The sequence below is a fragment of the Haplochromis burtoni genome, unplaced genomic scaffold (genome assembly GCF_018398535.1).
Source record: "Haplochromis burtoni strain Fernald_Lab_line unplaced genomic scaffold, NCSU_Asbu1 Contig_311, whole genome shotgun sequence".
NCBI classification, from domain to species: domain Eukaryota; kingdom Metazoa; phylum Chordata; class Actinopteri; order Cichliformes; family Cichlidae; genus Haplochromis; species Haplochromis burtoni.
In genome coordinates this window covers 52251-78814 of record NW_024582672.1, presented here as the reverse complement: position 1 = coordinate 78814, position 26564 = coordinate 52251, and the positions used below count along the sequence as shown (strand labels likewise).

The 26564-nt window shown below is 44.5% G+C and overlaps 1 protein-coding gene across 2 annotated transcripts; it reads left to right on the top strand.

Moving 5' to 3' along the window:
- The first annotated feature begins 340 nt into the window (after window positions 1–340).
- pias2 (protein inhibitor of activated STAT, 2) lies at window positions 341–22005 on the top strand. Of its 2 annotated transcripts, none has more exons than XM_042228200.1 (14): window positions 341–627; window positions 5928–6093; window positions 9800–9887; window positions 9975–10025; window positions 11143–11233; window positions 11319–11453; window positions 11983–12088; window positions 12553–12626; window positions 13909–14069; window positions 17151–17284; window positions 18202–18385; window positions 18502–18638; window positions 18718–18755; window positions 20652–22005. In XM_042228200.1, the coding sequence occupies exons 2-14, from the start codon at window positions 5982–5984 to the stop codon at window positions 20871–20873; spliced, it is 1533 nt and encodes a 510-aa protein (XP_042084134.1). In that variant the 5' UTR covers window positions 341–627; window positions 5928–5981; the 3' UTR covers window positions 20874–22005. The 2 variants fall into 2 exon arrangements, with proteins under 2 accessions (XP_042084134.1, XP_005942542.1); XM_005942480.2 differs by having other exon boundaries at window positions 342–547.
- Window positions 22006–26564: the final 4559 nt, after the last annotated feature.

Here is a 26564-nt window from a genome sequence, read left to right as displayed (position 1 = left end):
GAGTGAACAAAGTTCATTCCTGCGTGCAAAAACTGTATTTCAGTGTTTGCTGTTATCCACACACACAACAGCAGCCCCTCTCGCTCAGTTGTTGCATTTGCGCTCGCTCGCAATGTGTCGCTCGCGCTCAACTCTTTCTGCTACACGTTATATTTGTGCCACAAAACCAGCCAATCACAGACTTGGATGCAAAAAAAATCTGATTGGCTGTTCTGGTCTCCAATCAGCTCGAAATGACGAAATGCAATATCCCAGAATCCATTTCGTCCAAAACTCAAACGAGGCAGTGGCGGAGGAACACAGAGTGGCAGAGTTTGAAATATTACTCTTTCTGTGTCACAAAATAAACTTTTAAGATATTTTCATGCGAGAATGTTTCTGTGTAAACTTCAAATACCATCATATATAATAGACATCACATATTTGCACAAGTGCTCTGACGTTTTCGGAGCTGCCTGGCACAAAAATAACGCCATACACTGTAGCTTCACCTGGAAGTGATCACACTGACCGGAACAACAAGATGGCGAGGACTGTGGTGCTTCGGGTAGGCGAAAACAAAACACAACCTGCAACTCGTGTTGACGCTGAAGCTTGTAACGAAGAACGCAGCTGATGTGTGTTTGTGTGAGTGATGGGCGAGGTGGGCGCCCACAGGCAGGGATGAGCGTAGTCACGGGAATCGTGGACGTTTCACTATGTAGCCCTGATGCTAACACAGGCTAGCCAGTCTCTGCTAGCTCCCAACAACCCGCTGTTATTATAAGTTAATGCGCCTAAAGCTCGCACACTGTCTTGATGTACTACGTGTTGTATGTGGCAGACATGCGTGTGAGGTATGGTGTAAGAAACATAATAGTTTCCGTGGGAATCTTAAACCAAACTGCTAATCGAAAAAACTACATACACCCGATTAGCCAAAAGTTATCGCGAGGCTGTGAGTTAAACACGATGTACACAAACATGTTAAAACATCCGGGTTTTAATTTTATTAGTAACGAGATTACAGAAACTTTGCTTTCATGTCGTGTTAAATATTCCTGATCCAGCGCTCGTTCACCGCGTCTGTATCATCACACTGTCGTGGGTTCACTCACCGTGGACGTGACACTGAAACAAGACCCCAGATAAAGGACAAACTAAGCTGGGCACTTGGCCGTGCTGTTGTGTGTATGTTGTGTGTTCGTCTTCAGTTCTGAGAAACTAGAATCAGTTGTGTTTGTTCAGCTGATGAAATCAGGTCTGTCACTTTCATTCAGACAAACATTTAAACTCGCTTTTGAAAGTTCAAATGGATTCATTAAAAACACAATGAAATACACGATTGAAGTACTTTCCTTACGCTCTAGTTTTCAGTTCAAACATAACAAATCCACATGTAATAATAAACTTTGACATTTGATCTTTTTCAACTGCAAATTAAGTTAAACTTCATCAAATCTGTTTAATTCAGTCAGATAGTTCTGAGTTTTGTCAAACACACCAACACTGTATCTGTCATAAATGTTGCCATCCGACAGTTTCAAATTGCATGCAGTTTATTCCTGATGATACAGCAGCTGTGATAAATCACTATAACATGTTGTTGTCACGTAGAGACAAATTCATATTAAGATATTACTGCTTATTATTGCTGTGAAGCCTTCTTATAACCAGAGCAGCTGCTCAGTCGAATCCTTTTCAGTTGTCCTTGCTGATAAAGACTCGTTCTTTGGAAATCTGCCTGCATTTATAAATTAGACCTTTTAACCAGTCAGCCTAAGCAGCTGTGTCCAGAAAGGTTGCCTCAGGTGAGATGGGCCCTCTCGTTTAGTAGTCAAAGTCAGCTTTATTGTCAAAGATCATATGTACAGTCGTACACAGGAATTTGGAATTGCAATGCTCCCCCAGTGTACACTAAAAATATAAAGATAGAGAAGGAAATAAAAACAAAATAAAATAAAAAGTTTTATGTACAACACAATACAACACTACACAATTATTTAAACAGCAGTGTCCAACACAATTGTAGTGATTGTGGGTAAGTTCGTGTGCAGTGGGAGTGGGGCAGTCAATGAAAGGCTGATGGTGGTGGGTCAGAGTAGGGCTGCTCAATTAATCGAATTTTAATCACGATTACGATCTGGGCTTTCAACGATCATTAAAAATGACTGAGCCGATTATTAGCCCCTCCCTCATTTATCCGCAACACCTTAAAGGCCGGTCCGTGAAAATATTGTCGGGCATAAACCGGTCCGTGGCGCAAAAAAGGGTGGAGACCGCTGATTAAGAGGACCCGAGGGAAGCTCGGAAAGCTAAGCAGAAGTTATTTGGAGAGGAGAGTGACTGCCGTTGGTTGAAAAGAGAGGTAAAAAAAACTTCAGTGGTGTTGCACACTATTTTATATTATTTTTTAAAGTCATTATTCAATACATTGTTATTGTTAACCCTTTAAAGCCGGTCAGAGCAGCACGCTCCGTTTTGTGTAACTATTTTTAAATCCCTGTAGAACCTGAACCGTGTAAGCTAGCGCAATAATTTTTTTTGCATATGAAACCGGAGGAGTTGTACTTACATCTTATGCCATCAGCTTGTCCTCGGTCACGGTTTCCTTCCACATAAAGCTTTGCAAAAATTGCATAAAAAGCGCTTGCAGGAACAAAAACATAATATTCCAGAAACACGCTTTGCCGATCCGATCAGCTGTTCGTAACACTTCCCACAGTGAAACAGACGTCAGCGCGAACTATCGCATGTCCGCCATTTCCTGCCCGAAACCGGAAGTGACGTCATTTTCGCGGAAAATGTAGTTTTTTACTTGTAGGCCTTAAAAGCCTATACTGGTGTTTTTATAAGTCATGTTTGACTTTTCTGAATAGTTTCTGGGATGCTTAGAACTCGAATTGCACTGCTGGAAATAGTTTATTTTGATGCACCTGCTGTTTTCTTTGCAAATTTGCATCATAGGATTGTTTTTTCGTTTTTCCTGCAGTATATAAAAATTGTGTATCTCCAAAATAAAACTATGAAGACACTCAAAATAAATTTCCTGTTGTTGTAAACTATTTTTTGCAACTTTTTTGTATTTAAAGTTTTGAGGGATAAACCTCTTAAATTTCTCCAAGTAGAAATATATGTAAAAAAAACAAAAAATTTTCAATTTTTTTGTAGTTTATTGCACTTTTTTGCAATTAATGTAGTTACTATGGACTTAATGCATACATATTATTAAAATATGGGCTATAACAGTTGTATAGCAACTTGAAATGCTCCCACAAATGGCACTACAACATGTAAAAAAATAATATAAGCTCTGGCGGACTTGGTTCTATAATAGGTCGTAAGGGTTAAATAAATATCGTCAAATAATCGTGATCTCAATTTCAGTGAAAATAATCGTGATTATCATTTTTGCCATAATCGAGCAGCCCTAGGCCAGAGTTTGTATGTTTGGAGGGGGGGCTCAGAGGGAAGAGGTGCATGCAGGTCTGGAGATCATGTGTGAGAGCAGGGAGTGAATTCAGATCCTATTGACCTGTGGCGTGCCTGTATCGATAGAGTTAGGATTAGTGTTGCCACACAAAATATCACGTGACCTTACTTTAAAAGAATGGAGAAATGTATGACCTACAGAATGACGCGACGCAGGATTTTCATTTAGTACCATAAGTGTATCTACTCAACATCTTCTAATGAGTTCCAACCTCGGTGACCTCGACCTAAAGGTCAGAGTACGATTTCTGGGAATCTTGGGAATGTGATAAGTTGAGGACGAGATGATGTAGGATGTTTTAAAGTTGATACCATAGAGTTGAGGGGAGACACTGATGGATTCCAGTAGTTTTTGTAAGAATGTGTTTTAAGCGGGAGACTAGATGAAGGATGATTAACATGTTTAACGAACAGAAAAAAGACAATTACTGTGTGGATGTCACCTGCCTCTAGGCTTGGGAAACGAGGATTCCTTGGAATCGTTAGTCGGTCTGCCTATAGATCCCAGTTATCAGTTCTTGCACCCTCGCTACGATCAGCTGATTTCAGTTTGTGGAGGAGGAACACAGCAGCGCAGTCCGCAGCGTGGACATGACTTTTATTTTTATTGCACAAAAGGATGAGAGCGTGATGGTAAAGTGAGACTGCTCCAGGACAGAATCACACTGTTAACACAACTTCAGCTCTTTACAAGCACCTGCACAGACAACATGCTAATGCTAACGCTAACGCTAAACTAGCCAAGATCCCAGAGTGACGTTAAAGCTGAGTAAATGCTGACCCCAGACCAGCACCGTTACAAAGTGAGCTGCTGCTGAACTTGAACAGGCAGCAAACTGATGAGCAGTCAGGCTGCAGGTTTCTACCTGTTGATGTTTCTACAGTAGAATCACTTTGAAGTGTCTTTGTGCTGTTTCATTATGAAATGGGCGATATGGCCTGAAATCCATATCACGATATAATTTGAAGCATGTGCGGTTACGATATATATCGCGATATATTCTTTTCTTCTGTATAACGTATTTTCCACACTATAAGGACTTAAAATCCTTTAATTTTCTCAGAAGTCGAGAGTGTGCCTTATGTATGAATTCTGGTTGTGCTTACTGACCTCGAACCAATTTTGGCTGCAGAAATCTGTTAAAAAATGTTTTAGTACAACTTTGGTAAGCCGCACTGCTTGATGGATCGTCAGAGCATTATGGCTGCCGTAGTGAGGAGCTTCGCGGAGTAATCTGGGTCCAAAACTCCGTCCGCTTCAGGTCCCAAAGTCAAACGAACACTGAGAACATTAATGAATCAATGTTACCGAAGTGGAGGAAGCGCAGTTTTTGGCTTTCTCCATATTTCAACAGTGCTTCATCTCTTTGCTGTGACTGTCGCCCGGCATAATTTGCAGATGATAATGGTTGTAGCCGCTGCGATGCTTTCGACCAAAGCAGGCGCAGCTTGATGACATCATCAACATGCGCTATCGCGATAGAGCGGTATAGTCAAAATCTCTATCGTTGGCCAAATTTATATCGTTTCTATCGTATATCGTTTCTATCGCCCACCCCTAGTTTCATACACAAACACTCAGAGAAAGATCACGAGTGTCCTCATCAGGATAGCATCTGTGCTGGTGTGTGGGGCTGTAGCCTCAGGTTATATTGTTAAATGGTGATTATGAGACAGTGTGTTTCAGCTTATCTTACAGAGTAACCTGAAAGTAATGTTATGAGTAGTATATATCAGATTTGCTATATCCTCCTCAGCTCCCGTCCCTCTGCTGTGGGATCGTGGCAGAAATGTCCTGTTTTGTCTCTGCTTGATAACCATGTAAGCTGAAGCTTGCTGTGTGTCAGTAACCCACATGTTGTCGTGTGTGTTTCACACATGATGACATGTGACTAGTTTAGTGACACAAACAAACACTTTATTCAGTAAAAACAAGCTGGTGTTGAACTTGCTGGGAAAATGTTTGAACCAGAGAAACTGTGGAGTCCTCTCACAGCAGCCGGCTGTACGTCAGCTGATATGAATGAATTCACATTATGACATTATTATTCCAGTCAAACCCTGAGGCAACAACGTGTTGATACGTTGATAAAACACCTGCAGTTATAATATTGTAAAGTATTAATAAAAGGGCCTCTTTTGCTTTTTTATGCAACATTATTCTAAAAATGTTACTGTACGCTCAGATCTGCATCACACAGTTGTGCTTTTTTCTCTCAGTGCATCAGTATGACTGTAGAAAACTCTTTTAATTTGTTTTTATTTTATGCTAGTATTCAGTCATGTACCGTCGAGACGTGTTACTGGGCTCAGTATCAGGCTGTCTCTGCTTACGTATGAAGGAGCTGTGTTACCAGTCTGTCTCCAACCGTGGAGGTCCAACCATCACTGCTGCTTGTTCTGTTGATTGAAGGCTAACCATAGTAAATATGCATTCATTTCTCTATGTTAAACAGGAGTAAGTTCTGTAACACAGACGGGTGAAGCAGCCGTGTGTCCCCACATCCACCATGAATCTCCAGCAGCCAGCCCCTCCCATCCCCCCTGTCCACCCTGATGTGCAGATGAAGCCTCTTCCCTTCTACGATGTGCTGGATGTTCTGATCAAACCTTCAAGTCTAGGTCTGCTTTCACTTTGTTTTCAACACTGAAAGTCAAATGTTTTATTGGGTTAATACGATAAGAAATGTCGGCCTTTACTCGTGTAAACTGAGCCCAGTGTAGAGCACAGATAAACCATTGCAGGGGTGTCAGACTTCCTGTTCCATGACCTCTTCACAGCAGGTGGATGAACTGCGTCATTTCCTGTGAATTAGAAGCTTTCTCGAGCTTCTCCAGTGTTAGTGCTGCTCATGGTCAGTTAGGTTACATCGAGGGTAGCAGGGATGATTTATGGCGCCCTCACGCTCACCACGCCGCTTAGTTTGACGTCACATCATGTGTCACAAGACACAAACTTGTGGTGTGTCGACTGGTCTTGATTTTTTACAACCAGGTGCGTTGCCCATCTGGGTGGAAGAGTCTTTTACCTCCATGTTAATGATGCTCCAGAACAGGAGCTCAGAGACGTGCAGATACACAGAAGGAGACGCTGGAACAGTTTGGAAAGAACAAAAACACTCGGCAAAGTCTTGACTTCCAGTTTTGACTTTTCCTCGCCTCTGTCAGCACTGACATGGTGGTGTAGTCTGAGTGGTGACACCTATGACTCAGGAGAATACTGCACTTCCTGTGAGGCGAGGTTGGGTAAACTGGGACGTTTAGAAGGTAGGCTGATAATTCTTAGATCAGTTCACTGAATTTAACCTTCATACCAACTTTAAGCCGTCTAATATAAAGACAGCAGTGCAGAGGATGGAAATCAGCCAGGACGGCTCAGGAAAAATCTGCTCACATCTGGTTGAATTCAGGTGTGCACATCCACCGAGAGCAGCAGGTCAGCTGATCACAGCCTGAACACTAAGGAAATCTACTGTAGTATTGTTACACGCTGACGCCCACCTCAAACCCTGACTGTACTCATTGAGCTGTTCAGGTGTGGAGTCAGCTCTACAACAGGAAATAGAGCTCGTTTAAAATAATCTTCCTTGTCTCTGCTCATGTTCGACTGATTCAAACTGACTACGTTCATTAGAATTCAGACTGAGATGTAGCGTTTGCCTTCCTGATATCATTTTGCTGTTGCATGACATTCAGGTAGCTTTGCACAAGAACAGCTGGTAGAAACAGTACTTAAACCAGAGTACTTACTTATTACGAGTGTGCACTTCTGCTTAAGTGACTTGTGCCACCTCTGGGTATGAATGTGGTCAGACTGGATCTGTGTGTTGATCTGCATGCCTGCCTGAGGTGGCAGACTTCACTTACAGTTCAGAGAGGTATAGCAGTGCATCAGGTCTCCGGGTGTTCATCTCCACAGTGGGGTGTAATCCAGACCTTATCTACATGTTGCAAGAATGAGGGAAAAACCTTTGAACTTTCCAGTTTTGCATTTCCTTCCGTACATATAAAGCACCTTGAGGCAGCTGTTGTTGTGTTTTGGCTCTTTATAAATAAAACTGAATTGAAGAGGAGTGCTGATGTGGTGACTCCTGTCGTTCAGGAGAACACTGCAGTGAGTATTTTATACCCGCAGTACTACTTTAAATGGTCCCAACTAGTGCTGGGCGATATGGCCTAAAATCCATATCACGATATAATTTGAAGCATGTGCTGTAACGATATATATCACGATATATTCTTTTCTTCTGTATAACGTATTTTCCACACTATAAGGACTTAAAATCCTTTAATTTTCTCAAAAATCGAGAGTGTGCCTTATGTATGAATTCTGGTTGTGCTTACTGACCTCGAACCGATTTTGGCTGCAGAAATCTGTTAAAAATGTTTGATGGATTGTCAGAGCATTACGGCTGCCGTAGTGAGGAGCCGCGGAGTAATCTGGGTCCAAAACTCCGTCCGCTTCAGGTCCCAAAGTCAAACGAACACTGAGAGTTAAAAACGGTCTAAATTCTTTCATCTTTAATAAAATCATCAGCGTTGCTGCTTTACCAGGTGTAACAATTAAGTTTAACATCCAGGCATCCATGAAAACAGATTTATTAATTTAACGGAGTTACAAGTTAACAGGAAGTTAGCTCGCTAGTTACCACCTAAACATTTCATACCATGTTCTGACTGAGATTTTTGAAACTAATTCAAACGTACAGCTCTGCTGTCACTTCCAACATAAATGAAGACAGAAAACTAAACAGCAGTGACGTTTGTAGGGTTACTGAAGTTGGGCTAGCTGGTATATAATGTTGTGCTACGTGATTGCTAGCGACACAGCTATGTTAGCATAACATTAGCACAGTGAAGCTGGAGGATGAACGCCAACTTTTTTTCCACTCGATAAAAGTTAACGTGAGGGATTCTGGTGGTCAGGGACAAATGCAATCGCATAGCAGGATGCTGTACACGGGCCAAACTTCAGCCAGGAGAACAACTGAGATCATTCATCCACAATACGAGGTTAGTTATTAATATACTGCAGCAACATGGGAACAGAGCAGCTGCCAGAGAATTCAACATTAATGAATCAATGTTACGGAAGTAGAGGAAGCGCAGTTTTTGCCATATTTCAACAGTGCTTCATCTCTTTGCTGTGACTGTCGCCCGCCATCATTTGCAGATGATAATGGTTGTAGCCGCTGCGATGCTTTCGACCAAAACAGGCGCAGCTTGATGACATCATCAACATGCTCTATCGTGATTGAGCGGTGAAATCAAAATCTCTATCGTTGGCCAAATTTATATCGTTTCTATCGTATATCGTTTCTATCGCCCACCCCTAGTCCCAACATGACTGTTGGAGTGAGTATACTTGACTCATAACTTGTCCCGTCTGCTTGACAATCAGTACACAATGTTGCCATCTAGAGGACAGAAAATGTAATTAATTTGATTGTCCTAGTCCCAAAAATCTATTTGTAATTTCAGTTAATTACACATCAACAGCATCGAGGACACAGGTGTTTAAATCCAAAAGTGTGTTTTTATTTACCCTGAAATATGAAAAATGATGAACAAATCCAAAACTTGGACAGGCAGACCAAGAAAAGAGGTCAACTCGATAAACTCAACTCCAAATATTAGCTACAAAAACAAACACAAGACAAACTGACGCATCAGGAACTTAAATACTGGGTTAGCTAAACCCTGTGACACACAAGGCTGTCACATGACCAACACTACAAAACAATGAAACTCCAAACACCTCCCCAGCCTGATAAATGAAGCTGTTCAGCAGTCTTTCAGACAGATTCTGGATGCCCTGGTACCTCCTTCCCAAAGGCAGGAGGAGTGTGGAGGCGTCAACAGCAATGCTGATGGTGCCAGTCGTCTGGAAACCCAGTGATTTGGTTGGTGGATCAGCTGGGTGAGGAGTAGTGGGCTGAGCACACGCTGCTGTGGAGCCTTTTGCGCAGCATGATGTTGTTGGAGGTGTTACTGCTGTTACCATCATGGAACAGGAACTGAACTGAAGTGCAGGAACAGCAGTAGCACATGAGTGGTTTGAGAGCACCAGGGAGGGCGTCCTTTAAGGATGCAGACTGAAACAGGTCGTGGGTGGGTGAGGATGGACTCAGTGTACTCAGGCACATGATGATAAAAGTCACTGCTGTGGGGCAACAGTCAGTATAACAACAGCTAACAGAGAGATGGTGCCGATCTCAGTGGAGAAATCATTGAAGTCAGGATCGTTTGTCCAAAATATAAATGACAGAGAAAGTGTGTGTGTGTGTGTGTTGTAACCTGACTTGACAGCCCTGGTTTCTGTTGACAGGAGCGAGTACGGCTCAGAGGTACCACCAGGAAAAATATTTTATCTTTGCGTTGACGCCACAACAAGTTAGAGAAGTGTGCATCTCCCGGTAAGCCTGTTTCTTGATTGGTCGGTTCATCTGCAGTAACTGAAAAAAGTTTTTAAAATCGACTTTAACTGATTTAAACTTTTTCAGAGACTTTCTACCAGGTGGGAGGAGAGACTATATGGTTCAGATTCAGCTGAGGTGAGGATGTTCAGTTTTCTGTAAACACTTAAAGTGACATTTATAGAGCCCGTTGCACACAGAACACAGTGCCTAAAGACAACACGACATTCCAGATTTGATCAATCTAAACCGATGTGTGACTTATACACACTGAATTTTGAGGAAAATTCGTCCTCAAAAAACGAACGGTTTAAAAACAAAAGAAGAAGCTGAAGCGATGATGATCTGGTCCTGATGATCCTGAAGGAGAAAAGGAGGAAGCAGAGATTCCGAGTTCCTCCAGTTCTCACGAGCAGGCAGCAACATGGAGAATATCACAGCGTACATACATGTTTCAGGATGGCAGTTTGAACTCAGAGAGGTCATTCAGATGGACCCAGAGCAGCGTCTAGCTGTGTCTGAGCTACAAACTGTATTTCCATATCATTGAATATTCATACCAGTGCGAGATTTGAGCTACGAGGGCACCTGTTACCAAATGCTGTGATCTGATTGGTCAGATCTCTTCATTTGGAAACATCAGAAAGCTCCAGCTTGGTTCAGATATACACGGCGGGTGAATTGACGCAGTCAGTGTGAAGAGGGCTTTACATTAGAACCTGACCCCCGTTATATTGTCCTCTGTGAGATGTTAGTGTGGATGTTTTACACTCTGTAGTGGCTGATAAATGAAAATGGGAGAAATACCAGCCCGCTGATCTGAACACACTGGGACTGATCCCTGACTTCCTGTGACAATCAAACCAGATTATTTCTGTCATATTATGACAGTAAACATTCATAAATAACTGCTTGTAACAGATCTCGTTGTTTGCGTTTCAGAAAAAACATTATTTTTTTTAAAATATAAATACAGCTCTGTCTTATTTCTCCTACACCAGTTAGGCTCGACCCACTTCTCAGTTAAGAGTAATGATGAAGTCTCAGTTACCTAAATAGAGTATATCTGAGTATATCTGAGTCAGATATACTCTGATATAGTCAGATATACACAGATATAGTCAGATAATCTGACTATATCAGAGTATATCTGTGTATATCTGACTATATCTGTGTATATCTGACTATATCTGTGTATATCTGACTATATCTAAAGTTTCATACTGGGCTCTGAAATGTTTCTGTGTGTTTTCAGGTTTTGTTTATCAGAGACGAGCTGCCCTCAGGAGGACAATTACCCCAACAGTCTTTGCATAAAGGTCAATGGAAAACTGTTTCCTTTGCCAGTAAGTGCTCGTTGTACTGCAGTCAAACAAGAAGCCAGGCAAACTTTATATTGTGAATATGCTAACGTTGGATTTCTGCCTGCAGGGCTACGCACCGCCACCAAAAAATGGCGTGGAACAGAAGAGACCAGGAAGACCACTCAACATTACCTCCCTTGTTAGACTCTCATCTGCAGTACCCAATCAGATTTCAGTGACATGGGCACCTGAAATTGGAAAGGTAAGAGAAGAAGCTCAAGTTGGAAATGTTTTAGGCATGCTTATGTTTATGCGCTGTGATGTGTGGAGGTGGAGATGCTCTCTGAATTCACAGGGTTGTAATCTGGATACTGCCACACACACACTTCTCTTTAAAGGAACACATTTACAGTCACATCGTTCTAGTCTCATCTCTGAAGCAAAACAGCAGAATTGGAAGAAACAGCAACCGGGCTCCGGCTGCAGGGACTCACAGCAGCAACAACCTGTTAAAGAGAAACTCACCGTAGATATGAAACAGACAGATGTGTGTATGGGATGTTGTCGAGACACGAGACACGAGACTTTACCTGATGCCAAACATCAGTGATCCACACTGTGTATGAAGTGTCTCTGTTGTTATTATTAGTGTGACAATGAGAAGCATCAATAGCTGAAGCCGGTTGTCTCATCTGTTGTTCCTTCCTGTTATTGATGTCATTTTAATCCTGAGCGTGTGTTTGACTCCTGCTGTTTCACACTGATTATGAGCCACGCCGTCTTTGTTTCAGACCTACTCCATGTCTGTGTACTTGGTGAGGCAGCTGACGTCTCCCCTGCTCCTGCAAAGACTGAGGATGAAGGGCATCAGGAACCCAGACCACTCCAGAGCACTGAGTAATAATGAGCTTGTTACTGTGACAGTTACAGAGCAGCAGTAACTGCTACAGTAACAAGCCCCCCCACACACACACACAGTACAGGTCTGATTGTAATCAAATGGTCTTCACCCAAACGTGAGCTGCATGAGCGACTACAACACTGATGCCTCAGCTTTACAGTCTTACTACGACTTTATTCATCCTCCTCACACTTATGTTTCCCGCGTATACTCAGGTAGATCACATGACATCAGGTAGATCACATGACATCAGGTAGATCACATGACATCAGGTCATGCTGACAAACAGCAGAGACATGACAGTTATGTTCTTAGTTATTTCCTGCCTGAGACTGACATGTTCCAGGCAGGAGACAAAGCTGAGTATAAGACCAGGCTCATAGTGTAGAGATGTGGTGAAGCCCTGTCGTGTGTGTTTCAACCTGTGTCTTTGCATTTCGCCCTCCTCTCTGTGTTCCAGTCAAAGAGAAGCTGACAGCAGATCCAGACAGTGAGATTGCTACAACAAGCCTTCGAGTGTCTCTTATGTGCCCGGTAAATAAGCAGCCATGCAACATGTGACACGTTTGAAGCTCCCTGAAGTTTGAACACTGTGTGTGCTGAGTCCACGAGTCAGAACGAGGTGTCTACATGTAGTGTTACTAACAAGCTCCACCTTAAACCCTCCTCACTGTAGAACTGCACTGATATAGAACTGCAGCCAGACTCTGTTCTATGGGACGTTTTGTGGCTTTGGACCTGAAAATATTTGGACAGCAGCACAAACTAAACTAACACATTCATAACAAAACAGTCAACATGTAAGTAGTGTGCAGAAAAATGACATGAACCAAAACATGAAGAGAAATCTGGACTCATATGTAAACAGATGATAAATGTCATACATGGCTCTTGTCCCGATTCGTGATTGAGGTGAGAGACAAACGACCTCTGGTCCAAGTGCGTCAAAACAATGATTTTATCAAACACGTGCGTGGAAAGATACACAGCTCGATATTGTCACCCCAGATCTCCCGTCAAAACGTACTTTCAGCATGGTTTTATTATGTCAGGGTTCACGCCCCTTCTCGCGTTAGACAAAACATCACATGTACAGGTTATAATTAACGACAGTTCAACTAGTTTCCGTGTTTAACAGCATTTCCCCCTATATGGTTGTCTGGCTCCTCCAGATGCTTCCTGTAGGCCCGGATCACTAGTTGCCAAGCAGAGACAAAGCTAGATGTCTTTCACCTTTACCCTAGAAATCATACTTCATGTCTATGTGTATGTAAGCGTGTTAGGCCTTCATTCACAGCATGCAGGTCATTTCATCAATATATCAGTTCAGACATAACGCTGAACGACACTTTTAACCTTCATTAGACTGTATGCTTAACGCTGTCATGAGCACAAATGTCACACCATGATTGGATATGGGGCGCATAGGGTCAAAAAAATCGGATTTGATGCGCTTTCGCCTGCAGTGTGAACGTAGCCTAAGTAGGAGCTGGTTGGGCCGAGGTCAGGTGAAGGCCATAGTGTTAAAGAAAACCTGCCGAGCTGTGATTATTAAACTCTGCTCGGTTGAGAGGGAACTCCCTTCAGCTCCAGTTGAGGCTGTGTGGTTGAGTCTCCCTGCAGCTTCAGCATTATGACCGTGTGCACAAAAGCAGAAAGCTGCTGATGAATTGACTCTTACATACGTCACAGATGTTGACACATGAACCTATACCGTGTTACACACACTCATATTTCCTGAGTTTCGCGTGTGAGCCGAGTGCTGACCCGCTGTGTTTACCCATCGGCCTGACCTCAGCTTTGTTTCGTCCTGCAGCTGGGTAAGATGCGACTGATGGTGCCATGCAGGGCTGTGACGTGCTCCCATTTGCAGTGTTTCGATGCTGCCCTCTACCTGCAGATGAATGAGAAGAAACCCACCTGGATCTGTCCTGTGTGTGACAAGAAGGCTGCGTATGAGAGCCTCATCATTGATGGGTAACTGAACAGGCCGTCATCACAGAAACATGACATACTGGAGATCATTTAAGCTGGACCACAGCTCCCTTTTTCATTTGATCCACCTCATGTCAGTACATGGGGATCTGCACTGGTCTGTGAGGCCTTCCCCAAACTGCAGCCTCATTCATGCTCCTCCCATCCGCCATTATCTAATAGAAATGCTGTCAAACCTAAATGAGGATGTGGTCCAGCTGGTGAAACACTGAACAATCATCCATGTGTGCTTTATGCACCGTTTGGTGCCCGTATGTGTCAGATACTCAGGTGGACTGATGGCTGAGGTCCACCTGTTGGTGACTTGGATCGGGCCTGGGTAGGCTTGGCCCAATTTATAGTGAGGCTGTGCTCAGCTCAGTGTTGTTTACCACCTATCTACCTTACAATATAAAGCACCTCGAGGCGACTGTTGTTGCGATGCTGTATGAATAACACTGAATTGAAGGTGGGACCATGAATGTGACACTGCAAGTCCGTTAGGTGATGCTGAAGGTGGTCAGTCCATCTGCCCCACAGGCTGAATGAAACTCTGGATGACATGTTGGTGTCCCCAGAGGAGAGAGGTTAGTGACGGGAGAAGATGTTAATGAAAGGAACAGAGGTGATGAGAGGTTAACTAGGTTTGATGTTAAGAAGACAAATGCAAGAGGATGGATCGTGGAAAAGGATGGAAATAGCTTTGTTGAACACACTTTAACAAGATGGAGGTAATACATGAGCAGAGCCAGGTTCACACAGGTACATCTCATTTAAAGGTACCATCTGAAGAGGTAGGAGACTGTAAGGTGGTGGCAGCAACAGTCTACCTAGGCAGTATAGGATGGATGAAGGTGGAGGCGAGGATTACGTGGTGGAAGCTGAAGGCTGACTGTTGCAAAGAGTTGGGGTCTGGGTTGGACTGAAGCACTACAGCACAACTGCCAAGAAGGTGTTTGGGATAGTGTCTGGATAGAGGAAACAGGACAAGGAGACTTGGTGGTGGAATGAGAACGTATCCAAAGGAAGAGATCAGCAGATGATCTGGGAGGGGATGTAGACAGGAGGCTAGGTGTGCAGCCACGAGAGGAGCGGCAGAAGAAAAGGCTTCATCTGAGGCTGGAGAAAAGACCGATTGGCTGGGACGAGAGATTGAAGGACAGAGATGGGAATGTGCAAGTGAAGGAAGTGCACTGAAAACGTCTTAAACAGGAGCTTACTGTCTCTGTGGAGCCAGAGACAACATACTGAGAGGAAGTGTGGTCCTACATGAGGACGTGTGAGGGTGGAGCAGGACATGTATGAGCACAGTGAGGTTTGTGGGCAGAAGAACAAGAGGAAGACCACAGACGAGGCTCATGTATGTACTGAAGGAGGACACGGAGAGGGCTGGTGTGACAGAAGAGGATGTTAGGCTGAGATGGAGGCAGACCTGTGGCAGCAGGAGCAGCTGAAAGAAGGAAGAATGTATCTGAAGCCCAAAGCCTGCAAATACAAGACATCCTCCTCATTTTCCCCTCAGCTATAAAAGACTGATGGGGTCATGCTGTCATTTACACCCAGGTTTGTGAAACTGACCTCACAGCCCAGTTTTAATCTGTGCTGCTGGTTTCAGTCAGACACAACTGTCCTGTTTATAAGGCTGCAGTCAGCTGAGACCGAAGGAGTCAGCTGGAGGATGAAGAAACGTTCCTCCCACTGAAAACATCCAGATGAACAGAATCAACTTCCTGGGATTTCCTGACCTGGATCATTGAGCAGTCATTAAGACTCCAGAGAGTTACTCCTGAAGACTGCTGAAGGAATTACAGGAGCGCTGCCTGAGAACAAACGTGTTCATACTAGAGTTTAACTATAAGCTGGTTTTGCTTTTTATGCAAGATTTAGATTGTTCAGTGCATGTTGGAATGATTCACTGCAGACATTTCTTATTTTCCAAGCAAATGATCAAAACTGAGGCAGGTCTTTAGCCTTCTGCACAGCACTGCACTCCACATATAATGAATATGCATGCAATCTTCCCTGTGCACAGATGCACATGTGATCAGTACTGATGACATCAGACTGAGCTGTTTGGACATCTCTAACACTGACACAGTGCTGACAGCCTGCCTGACGCGTTAGTGTGAACGTACGTCACAGCAGTGTTTTACCTCTCTCTCTCTCTCTCTCCCTCTCTCCCTCTCTTTCTCTCTCCTCCCCCTCTCTCCCCACCCGCGCACCCCCTCCCCCCCCCCCCCTCCCACCCCCCCCCCCCCCTCCCCTCCCCCCCTCCCTCCTCGCTCTCCTCCTCTCTCTGTCTCTCTCGTCTCTCTCTGTCTCTCTCTCTCTCTCTCTCTCTCTCTCTTCTCTCTCTCTCTCTCTGTTTCTCTCTCTCTCTCTCTTCTCTCTCTCTCTCTCTGTCTTCCGTCTCTCTCTCTCTGTCCTTCTCTCTTTCCTCCCCCCTCTACTCTCCCTCTCTCTGTTCCTCCTCTGTCCCCTCCTCTCCTCTCTCTCTCTCTCCATCCCTCCCTCGTCTGTTTCTCCCTCTCTCTCTCTCTGTCTCTCTCTCTCTCTCTCTCTCTCTCTTCTCTCTGCTCTCTCTCTCTCTCTCTCTCTCTCTCTCTCTCTCTCTCTCTCTCTCTCTCTCCTCTCTCTCTCCTCTCTCTCCCCCTCCCTCTCTCTCTCTCTCTCTCCTCCCTCCCTCTCTCTCTCTCTCTCCCTCTCTCTTCTCTCTCTCTCTCTCTCTCTCTCTCTCTCTCTCCTCTCTCTCTCTCTCTCTCTCTCTCTCCTCTCCTCTCTCTCTCTCTCTCTCTCTCTCTCCTCTGCTCTCTCTCTCTCTCTCTCCTCTCTCTCTCCTCCCTCTCTCTCTCTCTCTCTCTCTCTCTCTCTGTCTCTCTCTCCCTCTCTCTCTCTCTCTCTCTCTCTCCCTCTCTCTCTCTCTCTCTCTCTCTCTCCATCCCTCCGTCTGTCTGTTTCTCTCTCTCTCTGTCTCTCTCCCTCTCTCCCTCCCCCCCCTCTCTCTCTCTGTCTCTCTCTCTCGCTCTGTGTCTCTCTCTCTCTCTCTCTCCCCCTCCCTCCCTCTCTCCCTCCCTCCCTCTAAAGGTTGTTCTTGGAGATCCTGAACGACTGCTCGGACGTGGATGAAATCAAGTTCCAGGAGGATGGGACGTGGTGTCCAATGAGACCAAAGAAAGACGCTGTAAAGATCCCCACTCAGTCCGTTCCAAAGGTGGACAGTAAGTATCGTGCCCTGCACACCTGGCAGCTTCTAGATGGTGTGGATTCATGTATATGTGAGTCCTGTGGACACACAGCACTGGCCTGTATGGTGGTCAGGGCTGCAGAGGCTAGTGTGTTAAAACAAATGTCAGTGGCTGCTTTGATTTAGGAGCTTTGTTAAATAAATAAATAAAATATTTGATTCAACTGTATTTATATATCACCAAATCAACACAAAGGTCTTCTTAAAGCGCTTTATATCGTAAGATAAAGAGTCGACAATAATACAGAGCAGGACTGAAACTTTGAATGTGAGTCATGGAGAAAGGAGGATAAGGCCTGGAACGACCACAGACTATTAGCATCAGGGGGTGATCACGTGACCCTGTTTCTAAAATAGTTTTGTTCCTGTGTGTCAACAGAAGTCCTGTAAGTTTCCAAAAGAAGGGTGAAGGATGTTTGCAAAGCTGTTAAAGACTCATTGTTGTCTGCACAGCACTGAGAAATCCTTTTAATCTCACTGGGACAGAACTGGGAGAAATGGATTTATTCATGAATCCATCTTTGTGTCATTGTGTTGTAAATGAAACTGTAGGTTTTTGGTGCTTTGACAGTGTTGTTATCAGACCAAATAACTGAGCTGAAAGAGACGGAGAGGAACCGACTGCGTGTCCAACAAACCTCCAATGAGGATCAGTAATAACAGACCATCATCTTCTCCCAGTGTCCCAACCTTTAAGTCCACTAATGGACTAAAGAGCTTACAGAGTGGCTCCATACATGCTGATTTTAGCCATAAACCGTCTGTTTGCTGAAACCTCACCTGTAGTAACCAGATTCATTTCAGCTCGTTGAAAGATGTGAAAATGATTGCTGTCGGTCTTTTCTTGGGACGGGAGGAGCAGACTCATGTCAGGTGACCTTTACCTTTCAGCCTCGGCTCCTTTGCGTCAACCGTCGGTGGCCCCTCATTCTACTGAGCCCAGCTGCACCAAGAGGGCGGATGTGATCGATCTGACTATAGAAAGCTCCTCTTCTGATGATGAAGAGGACAAAGACCCTCCACCCAAGAAACGCTGCGTCTACATTTCCAAGAATGAGGAGATGCATGCAAAGGGGTGAGCCATGTTTCAGTTTTACCGTGAACCATCTGGTGTGACCGCGCTGTACCCCAGCATGTTGATGATTACATGTGTGCTCATCAGCTGTGTGTGTTTGTCTTTGATGTTCTCAGAGTGTTGAGCTACCAGCCCACTGTGCGAGTGCCAAACGTCCAGGCCCTGGACCCGTCGTATCTGAACTCCACACTGGCCGACTATGCAGTCCCCTTCCATCCTTCTGCCTTGGCCTCCATCCCCACAGACATGCAGAGTGAGTCAGAGAAACACTCACTGACTGTCAGCGATGTGCACATGGATACTGTTCAAAATCTCATTCTTCTGTCTTTCAGGTCTGGATCTGTTTTCCTTAATTCAAACTGATCCACAGGTATGTGTTTTATGTTCCCCCTTTTTTTAATGCTGTCTGAACTGACAGCACAGTGACGCAGTCTCATAATGTTCCTGACATGCAGGCTTTCTGTTTGTTTCAGTTAGAGTGGATTTGACATGTGGTGCCAAATGGTGCAAAATTCCAAGATTCAAAGCTCGGCTCTTTTGTGTAAGCAGGTCTGACCAAACGTGGCAAAGATTTAGACGATAAACTAACTTCACGTCACGGCAACAACAACTCTTAGTCTGTGCAAATGTTTCTGTGGAAAGCAGAGCAGCATGTCTCAAATGCAAACACAGTAGCCACATAGTGTGCGAATGAAGAGGTTGGCAGAGGCACTATGCAGGAAACATCTCCTGCTACGCATCTTCAGTGATGTATCCTGGGGCCATCAGGTGTTTCGGGTCTCGCAGCATCATAGACCTTCGCCCAGGCGACCCAGCTGGGGGTGATCAGGCCCCGACTTGCGCACCAGTAGCTACCCACGAATCAGCCCTCTTAATCCACAGCCAGCTTGTGGTTTTCCCTGCTGCCTCGCTCACAGCCTGGACGCCCCTCTTCTTCGCTGCCCCAGCCACACCCAGCCGGCCTAGGACTTTGCAGAGCGATCGTCCTGCAAAGCCCCTCCATCCCACCTCTGTGGGCTCATAGAAAGTCTTTCAGCCCCTTATCCTGCACTAGTTCCTGGTACTTGGCGTGCTTCCTCTCGTTGACCTCCTCGATCCGCTCTTCCCAGGGCACTGTGCGTTCAGCATGAGCAGATGTTTTGAGCCCTCAGAAATGATGATCATGTGTGGGTGCAGGGATGTTTTTACAGTGTGCTGTTTACCCAGGTCAGCCTGCAGCTGCCAATCAGAGGCTGTGTCTGGGGGCCGGTTGTTGTCTTTCTGTCCAGCCTTAATAAAAGAGATTGGCTTCATCAGAGCGTGATGGTGCTTGCTGGTACTGATTGCTGAGGCAATCTTTTCAGCAACTACTCTGAGCACCTGGTCGTGTCGCCAAGAACACAGACCATCGGCCAGGGCCTTTGGGCAGCTGCTGAGGAGGTGATCTATGGTGCCTCTTGCAAAGCACAGGGGACAGGCAGGTGTCTCGCTCGTCCCCCACACATGGAGCTTTACTGGGCTTGGCAGGCTGCCTGCACGAGGAATCGGATGCGGTGGAAGTCTGCTTGCATGATGTTTGCCCAGGTGACCTTGAGCTGCAAGGTGCTCTCCCACCTTGTCCACGCTCCCTGCTGCCTGAGACCTCCGGCCCTGCTTACTCGCTCCTCCTCCACACCTGCTCGGACCTCTTCCTGGAGTAGCTGGTGTCTCTCCTTTCCCTGTGCCCTGCAGGCCTGGGCCTTTGGGAAGCACCCCGAGCCGGCTCCCCCTGTTGCTAAGACCCCCACCGGTGTCTTCTGCCTTAGGCGTGACTCTGTCACCTTCTCGGCCTTCCACTTTGTTCCTTACCTCCTCACCTTGTTGCCTGCTGATGTTACCTTGCAGTCTTTGGGATCTCTGTACTGTAGGGCTTCTCTTGTGTGCGCCACCTTGAATCCTCTGTGAGACCACTGAAGGCAAAGTGTGCTGGAAGAGTAGATGCAGAGCGAAGACAGGTGGCAAATGCACAACCAGAGTTGTGGTGAGTCGTACAGGAGGCTGCACACTAAGGAAGGAGGAAAGGACTTTTATTTTGTAGATGAAAAGAGTGAATGGGACAGGATATGGAGCTGTTAGGGAGCAGCGCTGTAGTAGCTCCATCCCACGGAGGTGTGGAAGTCCGAATCTTTTTTATATGGCACGTCAATTAGTTTGTCTTTGTTTGTTTGTTTGTTTTTGACAGATGTTATATGCAGTAAAACTTTCATTTACTCTGACGTTGATCTGACCAGCGTGTCTCTCTGCGCAGCATTACTCGCCTCAGATGTTCTTGGATAACCTGACGAGCAGCATGCAAAATGCATCTGCAGCAACCAACAGCGCAGCCTTGGTTTCCTCGTCCAGCAGCCACTATGACGCCATCAGCCACGGCGCCAGCTCCTTCCATGACACTAGGGTCCTCACAGGAGGGGGCGGGGGCACGGGAGGAGGGGCCGACGGCGGCATATCGGATATCATTTCTCTCGATTGAGCCACGCCGTACTGGACCTGATGGAGCTGGTTTTCTTTTTAATGTGAAATATTGTAAATGTTCAGTTTTCCACACGAGCACTCTGATGATGGCAGCGCCTGTTTTAACAGCATTAGCATGATAAATGCCATGGACCACATTAACTGAAGACATGAGTTTCTCCATCATGTCACGTCATGTTTGCTGTTCATGCTCCTTTAACAACATGCAGACATTTGTACATAAAACAAAAATGTCGTTTTTGGTTTTAGTTGATTGAACTTTGTTTTCTACACGGTGACAGGAAGTCTTGTGACGTACATGGTTACACTTTCAAAGGAAAAGCTTCAGCCTGAGCTCTGTGAACGTCGTCCTGTCAGGACTGGAAACATTTACAACACCGAGCTGTTGTAGCGATTTGTTTCCTCTCATGTAAATCGGACCTGAACTGTGTGCCTCGCCAGTGTGGAGTGGACTCAGAGCGGACCCGCTGCTCTGGGCTGGGCGTAAGAAGACGCTGTCACAGTGAGTGGGTGTTTCCCCACACAGACGGTGGACTGAGACGTCTCCAGCTCTGGTGGTGTCTGTGGACGTTGTTACAGGGTGGATTTCATGTCATACCAACACAAACTGTTTGTTCTATTGTACAGTAAATGAATCAGAGCAATAAGAGTTTGACAGGTTCGTTACACAGAGCTGTGATTAAAGGTTGCAGACTTCGCTCTAGTTTAACGAACGGCTTTGTGTTTGTAATCAGTGACGTGCTCTCAGAGGTGTTCAGGTGGATGTTAATCTCAGGGTACATGTGATGTATACACCTGCACTATGTTCACAGTGACGTCCTGACGTTCTTCACATACTGTTTCCCGTTTAATAGTTTCCATAGTTACAGCAGACATGCCGCCTTGTCACAGCAGGCAAAGCATCCATGTAATCGAAGCTCACGTCTGTGGTAACGCTGCTGCCTCATTAACATTAGTTCATGTCACAGGCGCGCAGTTATTGTTGGTGTTATCATCATGTTGAGTCCACGCCCTCAGTCATGTCTGTCCGTCAGTCCCGCCCACATCACGACTCATTTAAATGTGAAAACAAACAGTCATGACGCTCATCGCTCTCACAAAGGAAATCCAGACTTTGAGCCGTTCCCGTGTCTTCAGTGTGTTAACACGTACGAACAGTTCAGAGGATGTGATGGTGCAAAACTTCAGGTGCAGACATTTCCTGTTTGAGTCCACACACACACACACACACACACACACACACACACACACACACACACACACACACACACACACACACACACACACTGTCTCCCAGCAGAGCAGCAATGGTCCCATCACATTAATCTGCGCTCAGCCAGTCTCAGGGAGCCTCAGCTTTCTGAAGTGGCTGCATTAATTCAAAAACAGCCACATGAAATTGTTAAAGTTATAAAAATAGAGGGACGTAGAATATTTTTAGGTCACTTTGTACTTTTTCAATTCAGAAGCTGAATATTGTGCTAATAAATGTTGGTGTGGACACATTAAGGCTGTGTGAATCCATCACAACATGAAACAAATGAAGATAAATGTTTGAGCAGGTGTCCTGTGACTCTCTCGCTCCAGAAATGAGGATTTAATTGGAACTATTAGGACATGAGCGAAAACGTCGTATGAACTATTCTCAGAATACCATTTTCTGTATAAAATAACGGTAAGAACGGCGTGCTTTAAACTTCCTGCCTGTTTGCACCTTTATTAACACACATGATTGGAGCGTTCATAAAGACGACTGGTTCCCTGTAGGCAGATGGTAGTGGATCCACTGGTTTCTGTGTTACTTTATTTTATACTTGTACCATTTTTCTTTAAACAGTGTTGACAGAAAAGGCTTGTTGTGTTTCCTGTATTCATCAGCGTCCAGAATCGTGGTACATGTAGTTGTTTTTTATTATTAAATATTTTCTTTTGTAAACAGAATTTGTTGGTTTTGAAAATGGGTGAAAAAAATGTAATTCAAGGAAATGATGGTGTGTCCGTATGATTGTGAATGTTTGTGTTACACTCAAAAGCAGAGCTGCTCCAGAACGACCAGAGTTCAGAAATATAGATAAAAAAAGTAAGATGTGCTTAAGAAGTAGGTTTTCATCCTGCTGTGGCTGCCAGTCATAAGTCACCGCCTGGATTTAACTGTGCCTCACATTTATGAAAGTACTGAAGAGACTGGTCCTGACCCACTGAACACCAGAGGTGAAAAACCCTTTGACCCTCTAAGTTTACTTAGACCAAATCTGGGAATGTGTCAGGTAATCATCTACATCAGTCCTCCTCAAACTGTGGTACACGTACCACTAGTGGTACTTGGGCTCTCTCTGGCTCCGGCTCCCAGGCTGATCTACATGTTGCAGAGAGCTTGTGCTCATCTAGATAGTCATGATTCAATGGTGAGGATCATTCTCTTTGATTCGAGGAAGAAACACAGGGAGGATGAATGCTTTAGCAAAGAGGAAAGTTTGAAGCCTGATCTTGAAAGTAGAGATAGTGTCTGTCTCCTGAATCCAAACTGGAAGCTGGTTCCACAGAAGAGGGGCCTGAAAACTGAAGGCTCTGCCTCCCATTCTACTTTTAAATACTCTAGGAACAACAAGTAGGCCTGCAGAGCGAGAGCGAAGTGCTCTAATAGGGTGATATGGTACTACAAGGTCATTAAGATAAGATGGGGCCTGATTATTTAAGACCTTGTATGTGAGGAGCAGGATTTTGAATTCTGGATTTAACAGGAAGCCAAAACAGGAGAAATCTGCTCTCTCTTTCTAGTCCCTGTCAGGACTCTTGCTGCAGCATTTTGGATCAGCTGAAGGCTTTTCAGGGAGTTTTTAGGACATCCTGATAATAATGAATTACAGTCGTCCAGCCTGGAAGTAATAAATGCATGAACTAGTTTTTCAGCGTCACTCTGAGACAGGATATTTCTAACTTTAGAGATGTTGCACAAATGGAAGAAGCAGTCTTACATATTTGTTTAATATGTGCGTTGAAGGACATGTCCTGGTCAAAAATGACTCCAAGGTTCCTCACAGCGTTACTGGAGGCCAAGGTAATGCCATCCAGAGTAAGAATCTGGTTAGATACCATATTTCTAGGCTTTTCAGGGCCGAGTACAATAACCTCAGTTTTATCTGAATTAAGAAGCAGAAAGTTAGCGGCCATCCAGGTCTTTATGTCTTTAAGACATTCCTGCAGTTTAACTCATTGGTGTGTGTTATCTGGCTTCATGGACAGATAGAGCTGGGTGTCATCTGCATAGCAGTGTAAATGTATGCTATGTCTTCTAATGATGCTGCCTAAGGGAAGCATGTATAATGTAAACAGAATTGGTCCTAGCACTGAACCCTGTGGAACTCCATAATTAACCTCAGTGTGTGAAGAGGACTCTCCATTTACATGCACAAACTGGAGTCTATTAGATAGATATGATACAAACCACTGCAGCACAGTACCTGTAATACCTACAGCATGTTCTAATCGCTCTAATAGGATATTATGGTCGACAGTATCGAACGCTGCACTGAGGTCTAGCAGGACAAGCACAGAGATGAGTCCACTGTCAGAGGCCATAAGAAGATCATTTGTAACCTTCACTAAAGCTGTTTCTGTGCTGAGCTCTGAAACCTGACTGAAACTCTTCAAATAAACCTCTGCAGATGATCTGTTAGCTGTTTGACAACTACTCTTTCAAGGATGTTTGATATGAAAGGAAGGTTGGAGATTGGCCTATAATTAGCTAAGACTGCTGGGTCTAGAGATGCTTTTTGAGTAAAGGTTTAACTACAGCCAGCTTGAAGGCCTGTGGTACATAGCTGATCATTAGAGATAGGTTGATCATATTTAAGATCGAAGCATTAATTAATGGCAGGACTTCTTTGAGCAGTTTTGTAGGAATGGGGTCTAAAAGACACGTTGATGGTTTGGAGGAAGTAATTATTAGGGTGACCATATTCTGATTTCCAAAAAAGAGGACACTTGGCCCAGTCATGACGAATTTTAATAATACTGTTTGTTTAAAGAAAATTTGAACATATTTAAATGATGTCTTCTCTGTGCGGTAAATGAGTGGTGAAATAAAAAAATGTCTTATAGGCTTTTACAAGTCAAGAAGTGCAAAAAAATAATTCAAAAACCTCTAGAATTAAATAACGTTACAGTAATAATGCCTCCTTTGTATAAGAAAAATGACCAGTGAGGTACCAGTGAGGTATTGTGCAATGGTTTCTGCTGTCTCATTTCGCGTTTCTACCCTCAATTAATTTTTTTTGCATGCTGCCATTCTTCCAGTCAAAGTACGATTGGGAATATTTTCTCTGTTCCTGGTTACTGAAGTCTGAGAAATGCCACAGTACTGGATTTTATGAAGAGCCAAAGAGTGACTTCAACTGAATGTAGCACTATGACACCATTGACAATAGCTTCAGTCTTTGTTAAAGTCTGGAAATGCTTCTTTTTTTAGCAACACACTAGTGCAATCCATGGATCTGTAGCTATTGTGACGCTTCATAGTATGAAATGCACCTTCTGCTGCAGATGCAACATCCTCGTTTTCCCAGGTGTAACAAAGAACTCCGTCAACTTACTAGATGAATGTTCGCCTCGCACAGCCTTTATATGCAGGGTGCACGTAAGTGGTCCGCAGGTGCGCATTGGTGTTTCCTTCAGGATCAAAATGATATCAAACTTGATTCTGATGATGACAGAGGGGTTAAACTGACTCTTTTCTCCAACTCACATCAACTGTTTTATTTTGAAACTCTGAGTTTGTTGTGCTGTTTCCTGTTGTGCTGTTTCCTGGAGCAGGACCCTGAACAATTAGAAAAAGCAGAATAAAAACACTTCATGTCATCTGTGTTCATGAACCTGACATCATGCAGTTCATCTTCTCACCAGCAGAGGGCCACAAACCACCATCAATGAAGAGTCCAAGGAGATGTAGTGACATCAGAGCTGTGTGTATTGATCTGATCAATATGGAAGTTCATGTTTCTTTAATTGGGTCAGTTTTTAAAAGCAGCTGTTTTTATAAAGAGACAGAAACATGAGAGATGCTGAATGTCTTTAATATTTGATACACTGAGTTATAGATTTTGTCCAGAACAGCAGCCTTCAGACTGCAGACGGCACAGAGGCTGCTGTGTGGCTGTGGCCACAGCTGGATGGCTTCTGCTCAGGTGCTGCTTAGGAGAGCGGGCCGGCTTGGATTGGATAAACACCTCTTTCTTCTGAAGTTGGATCAAGTGGATCTGTCTGGACTTGTGCCATTTTACAGCTCGGTGATGAACGCCTGGCGGGCGCTGAAGGTCGCACGTGCTCCTGACCCCAGACCTGGGATGTGGCTTTTCGAGGAGCCGCTGTTTTTTAATGACTTTTTTCCCAGCACTGTGTTTTCTTCTGCTACAATATGGACCAGGTTTGTGGAGGCTGGCGTTGTCAAACTGGGTCATCTTACAAGGATGTCTCTGGGTGCACTTGGTGGTGTCACAGGCATTAAGTCCTACAGAGATCAACCAACCACTAGAGGAAGGTAGAGTGCTGCAAGCACCAACAGCAGTAGCAGCACAAACAGAGTTAAATTGACCTGCAGGCCAAAATATATGCATGCTAACCATGTACAGTGGTCGTCTCTGTCATTTCTACTACCTTATGATTAAAGACATCAGTGTGAACGCATATATAT

Coding starts and splice junctions, on each gene's coding strand:
- pias2 (XM_042228200.1), top strand. CDS start 5,982: ATGAATCTCCAGCAGCCAGCCCCTCCCATCCCCCCTGTCCACCCTGAT. Junction 6,094..9,799: donor GATCAAACCTTCAAGTCTAG/GTCTGCTTTCAC, acceptor TTCTGTTGACAG/GAGCGAGTACGGCTCAGAGG. Junction 12,627..13,908: donor GAGTGTCTCTTATGTGCCCG/GTAAATAAGCAG, acceptor TTCGTCCTGCAG/CTGGGTAAGATGCGACTGAT.